This window comes from Sturnira hondurensis, unplaced genomic scaffold (assembly GCF_014824575.4).
Source record: "Sturnira hondurensis isolate 20B ecotype Veracruz unplaced genomic scaffold, ASM1482457v3 Scaffold0018728, whole genome shotgun sequence".
Lineage (NCBI taxonomy): Eukaryota > Metazoa > Chordata > Mammalia > Chiroptera > Phyllostomidae > Sturnira > Sturnira hondurensis.
This window is the reverse complement of record NW_028091359.1, coordinates 4,017,900-4,032,303: the sequence shown is the minus strand read 5'-3', so window position 1 is coordinate 4,032,303 and position 14,404 is coordinate 4,017,900. Positions and strand designations below refer to the sequence as shown.

Below are 14,404 nucleotides of genomic sequence, written 5' to 3'. Positions count from 1 at the left end.
GACTGGGAATCGAACCAGTAACCCTTTGGTTTGTAGGCTGGCACTCAATTCGATAAGCCACACCACCCAGGGCTGTTTTCCTACATTGAAAGGGGAGAGGCAATTTGGCTGGGAACTTCTCAAAGTGGCAAATGGGAGCTGTACCCAGGCCTGGCCACCAGAGGGCAACATAACCCTATCTGGCTGGTTGGCCCACACCAAAGCGTCTTGGGCCTGCTGTTGAAAGAGGAGGAAACAAGTGCAGATTTGTTTGGTCCGTTTTAGATCCAAAGTTGCAGGCTCAGTAGCAGCTCTGAGCTGTTCTTGGACTAGTCAGGGTATGGCCAAAAGACCTCTCAAATTACCGTTCTAACTTCTAGAACTCCCCTTTCAGTCCCCACAGCACAGGCACAGATGAGCACCTTGCAGACAAGCATGGGAAACATTTTTTAAAGTATGTTCATTCCTTCTCCCCTTTTTGTGCCCTTTCATTTTATATGTTACACAGGACAAAAGGGAACTGGGGTGGGGGAGTCTGGCAGGTCCTTGGTCCCGCCAAGTGCAGTTGGTACATCCCTTGTCATAGGGCCTCTGAGCAGGTCCCTGTGGCACAGGTTCTCAACTTTGGCTCTGCACAGGGCCCAGCAGGGAAGCCCTCCCACCTCCTCAGCCCTCGGTACCCAACTGCCAGAGCCCTGGCATAAGTCCAGCATCACGTTGGCCGTTTCAGGGCAGACAGAGGGGTTGGACGCAGCCTCTGCCTCCTGCTCCTGGCAGTAATTAAAGAGGCAGCAGTGAATGCTCTGGACCCAGAATGCACACAGTTGGCTTCCGGTCCCAGCCAGCCCTGCTGGTGGCAGCCACATGACAGGCACCTCCTGAGCCGCCTCTTCCTCCTTGTAGTGTGACACCTGTCCTGCATCCCCTCCCGGGATGGGCAGGGGCCTGAAAGACAAGTGTTTGTGGCAGACTCCAGCGGTCTGCGGCAAGCAGTCTCGACTCTGAATTGCAACCACTTGGAGAGTTTGATCAGTCCCCATTCTGGGGCTTGTCCCCAGAGGTTTTGAGCTACTTGATCTGGAATATAACCTAGGCTTCAGGGGAAAGTTTTTTTTAGCTTTCCAAGAGATTCTCATGTGTTGTCAAGGTTGAGAACCACTGCCCTAAGTACCTCCAGGTGTGGTGGGTTATTCCGGTTTTAACTGGAAAGGCAAGAGCCCTTTTTTAAAATAAAATATTTTACTTATTTTTAGAGAGAGGGGAAGGGAGGGAGAAAGAGGAGAACATCGATGTGAGAGATGGGTTGCCTCTCGTTCATGCCCCGGCCAGGAACCAAACCCCTGTATCCCAGGCATGTGCCCTGATTGGGAATCAAATCAGCAACCTTTCACTTTGTAGTATGATGCCCAACCAACTGAGCCACACTGGCCAGGGTGTGACAAGGACTATTCACATGGAATAACCAGAGGACAAAGGAACGGAATCTCCAAGGCTGAGGGACAAGAGTTGAGAGTGGCAGTGGGGGCATTAACTGGGAGAGACTTTCGGGGGGAGAACAAGGTGGTCAGGATGGCTGAAGGAGAGAAGGAACTGGAGAGGGCCAGGGGAGGGAGGCAGCATGGGGAGTTAGTAGCACCAAACTGCCGTTAACTGCCAAGGACTAGGAAGGGGAGCTGCGGGGAGGGCCAACGGCCACTGCCGCTTGGCTTATAGCCTCCTCACATCCGCACGTCGGAGAAATGATTGCTGCTCAGAGGCCAGAGAAGCCTGAGGAGGAGCTGAATCCCTAGTGGGCTGTAACTCAGAGAGATGGGTGGGCTGTGCAGAAGGGTAGCTGTTTCACTCCCTTTTTCCCTTTTCGGCCCAGCCAGTGGGCCCCACAGCCTTTCACCCAAGACAGTTTGGGCAGAGCCACCCTCTGGCCCCGCTCACCTCCTGGCACCTTTTGGCATACTCTGTACCCAGGGCATGTGCAGGGACGGGGGCAAGACATCAAGTAGTTATGGTGAGCTCCAGGTCCAAAGATTGAGTTGTCATTTCAGTCGAAGTCGGCTGCTGAGCCTGAACAGGATCCGGATGCGGGAGTGTAGCCTCGGGGTGCTTTGGCTTAGCAGCAGTTGGCTGCAGGGCTGCAGGGTGTTCATCCTTTAGAGTAGGTTCTGGAGTTTCAGGGAGCCCCCGGGCCAAAGGTCGATTTTGTTCTGGAGCTAAAACTGTCATGTCATTATGGACTGGATGTTGTGCTACTACCTTTTTAGGTGGCGGTGGAGGCTGAGCTGGGGTTTCCTGCTGGGATGGAGACAGTTCTGTCTTCAGAGGGCTATGGAGGACCTCCCACCGGGTTTAGGTTTGACCTCTTCTGTGTACTTTGGAGGATTGGCTGAGACCTCTTGTTCAGCTTCAGATGGTTCAGTCTCCTTGGAAGGATCTGAAGGTATCAAAACACCCCAGACCCACAATTTGAGCGTTGGTATTAGGCAGCACTGAATGCTGAGCCTCACTTGAGCCTAGAGGTGAGACTGGCTTCATGATGCACTGAAGATTGTGCACCACATTCTTAGGGAGTTTTGGAGGCTGAGCCGGACCCTTCTACTCAATTGGAGGAGGCTCTACACCAGGGAGAGGCACTTAAAGCTGAGCTGAGCTCTCCTGCTGGATTGAAGAAGAATCAACCATTTTGGGAGGGGTTTGGGTGGATGCTGATCTGGAACCCTTTGGTGGACTGACAAAGGTTTCAGTGGCCCAGGAGATACTGCACACTGAGCTGAGACCTCTTGTTGGGATGGAGAGGAGAAAAATTTTTCAGGAGCGGGCCTGCGAACTAAGGGATCGTGGTTCCATTCCCAGTCAGGGCACATGCCCAGGTTACAGGCCAGTTCCCAGTGGGGGACCCATGAGAGGCAACCATACAGTGATATTTCTCTCCCTCTCTCCTTCCCTCCCCCTCTAAAGATAAATGAATAAAATCTTTAAATAAATAAATAGATAATTTTTTCAGGAGTCTGCACTGAAGCCTTCTCCTGGGTTGAGGGTGGTTCTTCCTCAGGGGCATCTGATTGCTGAGCTGGAGCCTCCTGCTGGGCTGTAGAAGGTTTAGTTCACTTCTGGTGGTTGTGGAGCTAGGGTGACCTGCTGGGTTAAAGAAGATCCTGCCTCATTAAGGGGCTCTGGAGGCTGAGCTGAGGCTTCCCGTTGGAGTGAGAGAGGTCAGCCTTTTCACGGGTATTCGAAGGTTCGGGTTTGGGGTTTTGCTGATCCAAAGGCCAAGGCTTGGTCACCCTGGGAGGACAGAAGTCAGCAGGATAGGGTCCAGGGCCAACTCCAGGAGCTGAGCAGCCGAGACCAGCAGCTACCACATCTGCCAGGTGAAGAGGAGCCTGGGGCCTTGGAGTGCAGCCCCATGTGACAGGCAGAGGTCTGGGGCACAGTGAGCGACCCAGGCAAGTGGGGTGCTGGCACCATGTGCTGAGCAGGAGCCGAACGATGGACAGCTATGTCACAACTGGCAGCTGTGTCACGAGTGCACCCCTCAGCAACCAAGCAGCACCCTCCCCCACGCCTCAGGTCCCAGCCTTTAGTTATGTCAAGTTTATGAGTCTGGAGAGTGACTGCAGGAGAGCAAGCCCTTTTCCCAGAATCACTAGGGGCCAAGATGTCCTTCTTGCCTGCAGAGAAGACAACTGCCCCCCACTAGGGCCTCCCTCCCCAGAGCACCACAGGACTGGGCTGCACACCTTGGGGGCCCAGACTCCAGCAGCCCAGGGGTGGTGGGCTAGGGGGCTATTAAAGGAGGGCCCCTGATGGGTGGTGCAGAGCTTCCCGGGGAAGCCACGGCGCCTGGAGTCCCAGGAAGTTCGGAAGGGCTAGTCCAGCTCCTGCTATCTGAACCCTTCAGAGCTGAAGTCCCAGCAACATTCTTCTCCCCTTGGCCATCCTGCTTCCAAGAAAAGTGACCTACAGAATGGACACCAGGGTGGGCAGCAGGAAGGGGGACACACTTTACAGTTGAAAATGTTGCCATTTCCTCAAATCCTCAGCATCCACATCTGATCCTTCACTCACTACTTAACTAGGTGGGGGCTACCACTGAGTCCATGAGGACTCAACATTTCTGTGGGAGGGGTTTGGGAGGGTGAGTGATTCAGCCTGGGGGAGAGGGTCCGAGACCAAGTGAACAACACTTCACAATGGTCAGGAAAACGTCCCCCTGTCTCCTGGCTTGACACAGCCATTAACCTAGAAAAGTGACGATGGCCTTTTCCGAGGTCCACCTTGTGCGCACTCGGGGAGAAGACACTCCGGGTGTTAAGGCCGGCGTGTGGAATCATTTTCTCCAGACACTGCACCCAGTTGGCTCCCCTCACAGCCCTTTTTGTGTTCTGTCTTATTTCGCTCCTCGTTTGCCGTCTGGCACAACCTCCAGCACATAAACTCCAAGAGAGAAGGGGCTGCATCTTACTCCCAGTGTCGAGCGCAGTCATGGTTTTTACATGGGACTGATTCCAGGGTTGGCCCCACAGTGGGGATGGCTCTCTATGTTGTATTCAGGTTTCTGGAATCTTCAGCATCAATACTAAATCCCTTTAACTTTTTTTTTCTTTTTACAGAGGGGAAGGGAGGGAGAAGGGGAGAGAAATATGGATGTGAGAGAGAAACCGACCAGTTGCCCCTCGTACGCCTGAACCCATAAGCCTAAACCCGCAACCCAGGCGTGTGCCCTGACCGGGAGTCAAGCTGGTGACCTTCCCTTTCACTTTGTGGGAAGACGTCCAGCCATCTGAGCCACACTGGTCAGGGCTCCCCTCATCGTTAATTATTGAGTTAATTGTTCACTGTTAATTATCCTGTACCCACTTGTATAAAAGTATGTGTCTGTCATTTCACTTGTTTATCCCAGGGTCCTCCGTGTTTATCACCAGTGGATTTCATGTGCCCCCACTTCTGCCTTCTCTTCTGATTGTAACATGTAAATAAGGTGCAAACCCGACATTTTCCCGAGCATTTTCTCAAGCTGTTGAGGTTTTGCTTCCTGGCAACTGTCATCAGTTTGGCTCAGATAAACTCACAAAAATTCCCTACAGGTTTGGACGTTTCTTACACTGATGTATGTCATACAGCCTACAGGCTGAAATAACTTTTAATTTTAACAATAAAAATAAAGCCTTATGCAGCCAAATACCTCTAGCTAAAGCAAAACTAGTTGGTTTTGATTTTGTATTAACACATCGTCAACCCTACAGTAGCACGTCATGGAGCACCTTACGTGGCCATTTACATTTTTCTCCTTAAAGGAAAGACACTTAATCTCCAGTGAATAAGCCTTTTGAAATCTGTAATTGTAGAAAATGAAGCTAGTAACATCAACCAATGTCTGCACCATCAACAGCTATATTACAGACTACTCAATAGAAGAATAGAAGATTGGGTTTTTTTTAAAGACTTTATTTATTTATCTTTAGAGGGGAAGGGAAGGAGAGAGGGAGAGAAGTATCAATGTATGGTTGCCTCTCCTGAGTCCCCTGCCGGGAACTGGCCTGCAACCCAGGCATGTGCCCTGACTGGAAATCGAACCGCGATACTCTGGTTCGCAGGCCCGCGCTCAATCCACTGAGCTACATCAGTCAGGGCTTGCTTCTGGAATATTTTAAACCAGCCCTAGAATGTTTTAACTTCCAAAGCACACAAACACACATACACATCTTCCCAGCCTTTCTTGTCTAGAAGTACAGGGGGAAAAAATGAGGCTAGTGTTTAGCCCAAACAACTCACTGCCAATGCACTACTAATCATTCTAGGCAAGTGGACATATTCTAAAAGTGTGTTATCCCTTTTACCGTAACCTTGGGAAATAATGTGTTTCAAAAGTAAAACATCCAACAAGATAACACCACATCCAGTGAAGAAAGGAAAATGCCTGGCAATAACAGTATGAAATATCAACTGCTCAAAACACACCAACTCTGCTACCAAACACATTCACTGGTCAAATTGCCTATCAAATCTAATTAGACCAATTTTTAGATTCCCAAATCAAAAACTAGGAGTTTGGGCGCCCACTGAAGAATGATCAAAACTTCATCTGTTACAAGTTCTCTCCTGCTAACATTTATCCAACCAGTTTTTGATGGGCACGAACAAGTAGCAGGACAAATGTACACAAAGGAGACTGTCATCAAGAAAAAATGTCATGTAAGGACATAAATATACAAGTATTTTTAAAAAGATTTTATTTATTTGTTTTTAGAGAGGAGAAGGGAGAAAAAGGGAGAGAAATATCAATGTGTGGTTGCCTCTCATGCGCTCCCTACTGGGGACCTGGCCCACAACCCAGACATGTGCTCTGAGTGGGAATCGAGCTCGTGACCCCTTTGGTTCCCAGGCTGGTGCTCAATCCACTCAAACGCTCAACCTTTTGGTGTATGGAACAACGCTCTAACCAACTGAGCCACACTGGCCAGGGCCATATGTGATTTATTCCTTCCTTTCTTATTCTTTAGATTTTATTTATTTATTTTTAAAGAGAGGAAAAGGGAGGGAGAAAGAATGAGAGAAACGTCACTGTGAGAGAGAAACACCGATCAGTTGCCTCTTGCACATGCCCCGAACATGGGCTGGGCCCACGACCCCCAGCCATGTGCCCTGACTGGGAATCAAACTGGCAACCTTTCACTGTACAGGATGATGCCCAGCTAACTGAGCCACACCAGTTATTTCTTAAAGGGACCACACGTGATTTCTTAAAGTGAAAACTGTAACTATAAAAGACGTGCTAAAATTAAGTTGGCAAGAAATGTAAAGTGGCATAGGCCCCCCCCTACATACAAGGCACAAATACTCGACACAGCCCATCCCCTTCATTCTCCAGCCGGCTCTCCCCGCTCCCCCAACACAGCAGATGTTCCAGCTGTCAGCCAAAAGAAGTTACCTTTTCATTTGCTGTCAGGACAACCTAAATGGGATTACCCCTGGTTTGATACTCATACTCCTCCAGTACGTAGTTAAGCATTTTTTTTTAAAGAAATTTAAATTTAACCACTTCTACTCCCTTAGTCTCTTGAAAAAGTGACACACCTTACTTTTTAAAGATCCTATTTCCTCATAAACTTTACTTTCTAAATGCTCTTAAAACTGGAGTCTAATTTAGTTAATCCAGATTAACAAACATATAAAGAAATCTTGTAGGTTATTGCTACAATTTATGCTCTTTTCACAGTTTGGTAAGATGAGAGTATGTATTTAATACAAAGCAGCAATTGCATAGTTGAAAACAAAATGCATCTCAGCACGAGACTAGAGAAACTTGCTGTGAGAAAATTGGAGAGCAGTCCATTTTTTTCTCCATAGTATGGAGAAATTCATTACAGATCCAGAAAGGACTTTGAGGAAATGAGGTAAAAAATCATTTTCTAATAAATCTTCCTATTTGTTTGCTGTGTGACTCAGAAGTGGCTCCAGAAGTTCATCTCCAGCGATTACAGTTGCAGGATCAACGGTGCATCCTGCTGCAGGAGACGGGGAACTGCGCTTCTCAGGCAAAGCGAAGGGATCAAATGAGGAAGACACATTTCTATGATTTCTTACTTTTATTTATTTAAAGAAAGGTATTTTAAAATTCCTCATCCAAGGATATGTTTTTATTGATTTGAGACAGAGAGAGAGAAACATAGATTGGTTGCCTCCACCCCCACTGGAGATAGAACCCAAACCCAGGTTATTTGCCCTGACAGGGGATTGAACCTGCAACCTTTTGGTGTATGGGAGGATGCTCCAACCAACTGAGCCACCTGGCCAGGATGGCTTTTATTTTGGATTTTACCAAAATGACTTCAAATGGGATGGATTACCATATCTGCTTTGGTTTTATAGAATCAGCCATTCACCAGCAACTGTGGCACGAGCTCATAAGCACTGGAGAATAAAAACAAACACAAGACCAGATAAGGTTCCCCCGCTAACCCAAACTGGTCCATTTCCTTAACACAACTCTGAAACCTGAAACCACAGGGCTCAGAGCGCCTAGAGAAGCCTGGTGTGTGTGCACCTGTGTGCCACGTGGAAGAAAAGGGGCCACAGGCGAAACCCGACATACTCAGGGAGGCCTGCATGGCAGCCTTACGAATTCTGGGACCTAAAGTAATCACAGAGGATGGGCGGGAATCAAAACTTTCTAACAAAAACCCTTTGATGGTGGGTAGTCCTCTCCTAGGCTGGTATTTTTCTGTAACACAGGTCAGTCTTCACCTTAACTGAGCCTGTCTGCTGTCTTTTTGCATCCATGATAACATACCTTTGGAATGTCAAATTTCCTTTTTCCAGAGCCCTCAAAGCACAGACACTGCCCCAGGAGAGACCAAAATCCCCTCATTGTTACTATTATCCTGGTAACACTGTTAACAATCCTGTACCCGCCTCTGAAAAAGGTGGCTACCTTTTACTTTTTATGCAATCCCAGAGGTTTCCCAGCTTTGCTTCCTCTCACCTCCACAATCTATCACCAGTGGGTTTCAGGTAGCCCACTTACACCTCCTCTTTTGGTTGTGATATATAAAATAAGGTGCAAAACTGCGATTGTTCAGAGCATTTTCTCAACTCATTGAGGTTTTGTTTCCTGGCATTGTCTGTTTGGCTCAAATAAACTCACAAAAATTCTCTACAGGTTTTGAATGTTTCTTAGGTTGACAGCCACAACCTGTCTAAATCTTTCATTCTTTTTTAAGGGGCGCTGGTGCTGGGAGGGGCAGCAGCTACTGCTGTCGTCCCTACGCGAGCTCAGCGGTGTCTTGGGCGCCCCCTCGGCCTGGGCAGCGGCCCACCTGCCCAGCTGCTGCCCGTGTGTCAGAGCAGAGGCCCCCTCGGTGGGTCCGGTCGTGGGCTGTGGCGGCGGGGCCGGGACAGGGAGAACCCAGGGCTGCTAGGCACCTGCCCTTCTGGGAGCGGAAGGTGAAGTTGGTGGTGGGCGCGGGGGCGGGGGAGGCCTGGGGGCCCTGCCGGCAGAAGGAGGCGGAGGGAGACGGCCCATCTGCATTGTTAGGGCCTCACTCCCGATCGCCTTCAGTCACCATCTCGTTTTTTTCCTCTCCCTTGGTGGCTGCGGATACTGACAGCTGTTCCTCCAACGTGGTCACGTGAGTCGCATCGCCCACGTGCCAGGAATCGAATAAGGCCGCTGACGGCCGCTAGGGGGAGCAGGGCCTCCTTCCCGGGTCTCCTTTTCTCGGTCCAACCTTCGAGGAACTGATGCTGAGAGAGACGAAGGGTATCAAGGAGTGGGGCTGGGCCACCTTTTCTTTGGGGGAAGAAAAGGGAAAGGTTTTCATCATACAGATTACCACGTGTTTCAGTGGTGGCCCGTGTAACAGGTACTTTACTGGTGCTTGACCAGAAAATTACATACTAGATGATTAAGATTATGGTTTTGGTAGAGGGTGAAACTGCAGTTTGATGAGGCACTAAATCTAGGTTTGTTGTCATGGGCTTTTAGCGTGAATGATGCCATTTGGGGCCTGTGTTGTTTTTCCGTTGTTGTTTTGAAAAATATTTTACTTATTTATTTTTAGAGAGGGGGGAAAGGAGGGATAAAGAGAGGGAGAGAAACATTGATCAGCTGCCTCCCACACGCCCCCTACTGGGGACCTGACTGCAACCCAGGCATGTGCCCTGCTCAGGAATCGAACCAGCAACCTTTTGGTCTACAGATCAACACTCAATCCACTGAACCACACAGAACAGGGTGGGCCTATGGATTTAACACTCTCTGTCTAGCGCATCTAGTTTGGATTAAACTACAGTAATCTAAAGTGATATCTCCCTGCAGACCCTCTGTAGGTTCTTTATTGTTTTCATATTCAAATAATCTGCATGCCAGAGTAGCACATCTTGGGATGACTTGTTCTGCACCCCTACAGTTGTATTTACAATTTTTATACTTATTTTTTATTCTACAAAGGCTACTACTGATAATAAACCGATGCCAAGATCTTTTTCAGCTTTTTAAAAAAATCTAATGAATGCCCCTGTTTTCAAGAATCTTCCTTTATTTACTCTTAAAGAAAGCAAGAATTTGGGGGAACTAAGATCATTAATAGAATGTAAGAGGGGTTTTTTAAGCTTTTATTTATTTATTTTTAGAGAGAGAGGAAGTCAGGGAGAAAGAGAGGGAGAGAAACATCACTGCGTGGTTGCCTCTCAAGAGTCCCCCCTACTGGGGACCTAACCTGCAACCCCAGCATGTGCCCCAACTGGGAATCTAACTGTGACCCTTTGGTTCACAGCGCCCCCCACGCTCCCTGCCCAATCCACTGAGCGACATCAGCCTGGGTGAGGTTCTTATTTAGTAAAAAAATTCCTCATTTTACAGATAAAGAAACAAGAGAGTAATTTGCTTCAGGTCAGAGACAAGAACCACAGTATTTTAAATATCATTCTTCATTTTACTTCTGTGGGAGACTTGTTCTTGCCAAATATTCTCCCTGGGTTCAGGGTTCTTTTGCATTTAAACTATGGCTCTTAGAGTAGTTAGGAATGTGTGGGGTGAGAGGGGAACAAACTGGGCCGTCTTGAATTTAGTTTCTGGTCTTCTTAAGACTTTTAAGTGATAACCTACAGTGTTTTCAATGTCCCCTTATTTTAAATAGACTTGTAAGTCAACAAATAGTTCTTGACTACCTATCGTGTACCAAGCACAGGGATTGCATTTTCACAATGAAATGAGAGAGAAGCCGGTCCCTCAAATATTTGACCGATAGGTCAAATATTTGACCAAAAGTTAGTACCTCTTATGGTTATGTGTTATGATAGGGAAAATTCTCTCTTGGCTAGACAAATGGATGGGTTTATTATCCCATACATTTTAGCAAGCTTGTTTTAGCAAGCTTTAACTCCTCCATCAGTAACAGTTCTTTGCATTTCCCAGAGCAAGGGCTAAGATGCACTGTGGCATCTTTCATTTTTGATGTGGATTTTCTAATTATGCCAGGCCTTCCTGAAAGCAGTTCTTGAACATTCTATTTTGCCCGAGTGGAAGGCACTGGCAGGTGTCCAAGCTTCGCCTCCGGTCGGGACGTCTTCGAAGCGCAGCAGATCTGACCGCGAAAATAGGTGACAAAGGTTCATTACGGGTCCTCTGCAGGATCCTCTGCCGGAGCGCGCCTGCGTGCGGAAGCCCCTTTGTTGCTCGGCCGCTAGAGTCTAGCTGCGCCTGCGCAGTAGGCCGGCGCGGACAAGTGCGCCGCGCCGCGCCGCTGGCACCGGCTGGGGGCGAGCTGACTCGGAGCGGCCAGCGCCGTCGTTGCGACCGCAGCAGTGGAGATCAGAGGCCCCAGAGGGGGAAGATTTTCTACACCGTGACTGAGATGTCGTCCACTGCGGCTTTTTACCTTCTCTCCACCCTGGGAGGGTACTTGGTGACCTCATTCTTGTTGCTCAAATACCCGACCTTGCTGCACCAGAGAAAGAAGCAGCGATTCCTCAGTAAACACATCTCTCACCGCGGAGGTGAGAGGGGTCCTAAGAACCCGATGGCGGAGTTGCGGGAGGATCCCCCCCGCCCCCCCCCCCGGAGCTCCGCAAAAGGCTGGCGGGCGGAAATAACGTGAGAATTTGAGGGAGAATGGGCATGTGTGAATAGGGGGCTTCTCCGGAGGTGAAGGTGATGTGAAGGGGAGGTCTCCTGTGGGGAGGAAAGGGGTCCTGAGACAAAGCCAAGGTGAGGGTCTCTTGAGTGCAGCGGTGTCTGGGATTCTCAGGAGGTGGAAGGACCGGGGTGAGAGTGAAGGGAAGATGGACAGTTTCTCGGAAGAATGATTGGGCAGCGAGGCGCAAGGTGAGGAACGCGGAGGGAGACGTGGGGCGGGGGTCGCATATCCGGTCGGAGGAACCGGGATCGGACTGCGCCGCATGAGCCCGTGTTTGAGCCGGTGTTTGAGCCGGTGTTTGAGCCCGGTTGGGGGCAGATCCTGGGCCACAGCGGTTCAGGACCCAGGAACTGCGTGAATCTGGAGCGCGCTGTAGCCCGGGTGTCTGCAGTCCCTGGTGGCCAGTACCCCCCCTCCCCCACGCCACATTCGGAGCAAGATAATTAATAGGGGAGGAAAACCGAGTCCCTGGGATGGACACACTTTCTAAGGTTACAATTAGAGCTTGGCCTGGATGGGACAGAAACTGGAACGTCCAGGTTCCCAAGTCTGCAAACGTCGTACCTGTTTTGTCGTGTGTTTTTTTTTAAAGCCCCACCCTAGCAATGGGGTGTGGATTCCCAAAAGACAAGAAGATGATTGCGTTTGTGAGAGGACAGTATTGTGTGAGGGAAACAAAGAAGTTTCTTTGGGAGAGCTGTCTTGCCGAAAGGAGACGAGATAGTGCACCCTCTGATTTCCCAGATAGCAAGCCAAATCTTTGCGTCTTCATTATTGTCTGTTTCATTCCAACGTGAAAATTTCATGGGTTATTTATTTCAATCAGTGTTAACTTTTCTTTAAGAGGTGCATGTTAAACTGGGTTAAAATTGCTTGGACTTTGCAGCCTCCTGTTGTACTTGAAATGGTAAATTTCTAAATTTATGGTCTAAAACTTGATTTAGTACCATAACTTCTTTTTAAATGTTACAGAAATATGTTAGCATCTTTCTGTATAATTTTATCAGTTACACATAGTACTAAAAAGTGACTTAAGTGGTTTTCCTTGTCTCCCACTCATGAAAAGCATCAAAGGTTTTAAGGGGTCACTTGCTAGATGCCATGTTATTTCTGATTTGGTTTATCTGTATTTCAGATACTGTTAAACTATAAGGTGAACATAGGACTGCTAATGTGCCTTCAAGCATTAAAGCCCCAAACCAACTTTTAGTGTTGAAGCTGTTGCTGCAGAAGCAGTTTTCAATGGCGATAGTCCTGTCCTGGAGACAAGCAGTACACACCGCAGTTGTGTTTGCTGACTTGAGAAAAGCAAAGTGCTTACTAAGAGCCCAAACCAAAACAAAACTAGATCCTCTAAGAAGCTGTCTAACCTGTCATTGTGGATGATCCAACTTTTGTTTTGAAGAAATAACCTTGTTAAATATCTGCAGACTCTAAATCTGTTTTACTCCACTTGTGTGATGGTCCGTAAAGCACTGTAATAAGTTTCAGTGTGTTAATGCTTAATATGCTTTTGTGGAGTTTGTACATCCACTAATACAGTTGAGTCCAGGGTAATAGAGGAGATATTTATTTTTTAAAAAGCAGCTCAAGATACTAAGTTTCTGGAAAATAATAAACTAGGAAGGCGTTACCTCCTTGCTTGCTTTTTTTTAAAATTTTTTTTCTTGGACACTGGTAACGGCAGTCACTAGTCTGTGAGTATCACTAACATCTGGGCTAATACTCTAATGTCCCTAACCACAAATATGTAGTTTTCACATGAACCGGCTGTATGACTACTCTGAGGTTGAAACATTGGTGGCTTTATATGTTTAAAGTATATACACACCTGTGTTGCTGTAACCTAAAACTATTAATGTGTAGTGTTTTCCATTATGTCTGTCCGATACTGGGCCTACCACTAGTTAGCCTTGGGAATCAGCTTGAGTTTTCCTAATCTAGATGGAGAGCGTCTGCCTTGCTTCTCTCTGGGTTGTTAGGAGGATTGGGTGTGGAAAGCACTTCAAAAATTGAAAATATAAGCATGGATACAGGGCACCCACATTTGCATTTTGCAATAGAAAGTTGAGTTGATTGAGAAGCTTGAGATCACCCTATACTTACGTTTTCGTGGTTTGGGCAAACTCTTTTGCCTTTTTCAACATTGATTGTCCTTGAACGTGGAAAATACTTATTTTGCATTAGGGTATATTAATACATCTGCTTCTATACTACTAGACTGTGAATTCCTCAAGGCCAGGTTTTATTTTATTTTATTTATTTTATTATTTTTTAAATATATTTTATTGATTATACCATTACAGTTGTTCTATTCCCCCCCTTCATTCCCCTCCACCCTCACACTCCCTCCCCCACCATTCTCCCCCCCTTAGTTTATAACCACGTGTCTCAACTTCTTTAGATTCTCATGTGAACGCACTTAAGATCGGAAGAGCGTCGTGCGTTCACATGGCTTCCCCTCATGCTTGGGAGAAAAACCTGGCCTATCTGCGCAGGAGCACAGCAAATAGCCAATGGTGCCCCAGCATATTGGAAAATAGGAGTCCAGAAATTGTAGCGGACACTGAAAGACCAGAAAGTGAGGAGACAGACAGCTGCAGGCCAATAAGGTCCAAGGGACCAGCGCTAAGGCCGCATGCCACAGCTGCCACCTCTGCCAGGCGGGACGCCAGGGGCCCGGGCCTGGTCTGCCACTGACTCTGGAAGCTGAGGGCTGGCAGCAAGATCCTTGTGAGAGAGCAGTCATCAGCTCACTCCCTACCCCGCCCGGTGCAATTTGAAAAATACCG

At 48.0% G+C, this 14,404-nt stretch overlaps 1 protein-coding gene across 1 annotated transcript in view; it reads left to right on the top strand.

Annotated features, from left to right (window-relative positions):
* Nucleotides 1-11,203: 11,203 nt before the first annotated feature.
* Nucleotides 11,204-14,404, top strand: part of GDPD1 (glycerophosphodiester phosphodiesterase domain containing 1) — a 40,523-nt gene continuing 37,322 nt past the window's right edge. Inside the window, exon 1 of the mRNA XM_037070169.1 lies at nucleotides 11,204-11,472. Within this exon, the coding sequence (XP_036926064.1) occupies nucleotides 11,331-11,472 (142 nt within the window). The 5' untranslated portion in view covers nucleotides 11,204-11,330. The remainder of the gene's footprint in view (nucleotides 11,473-14,404) is intronic.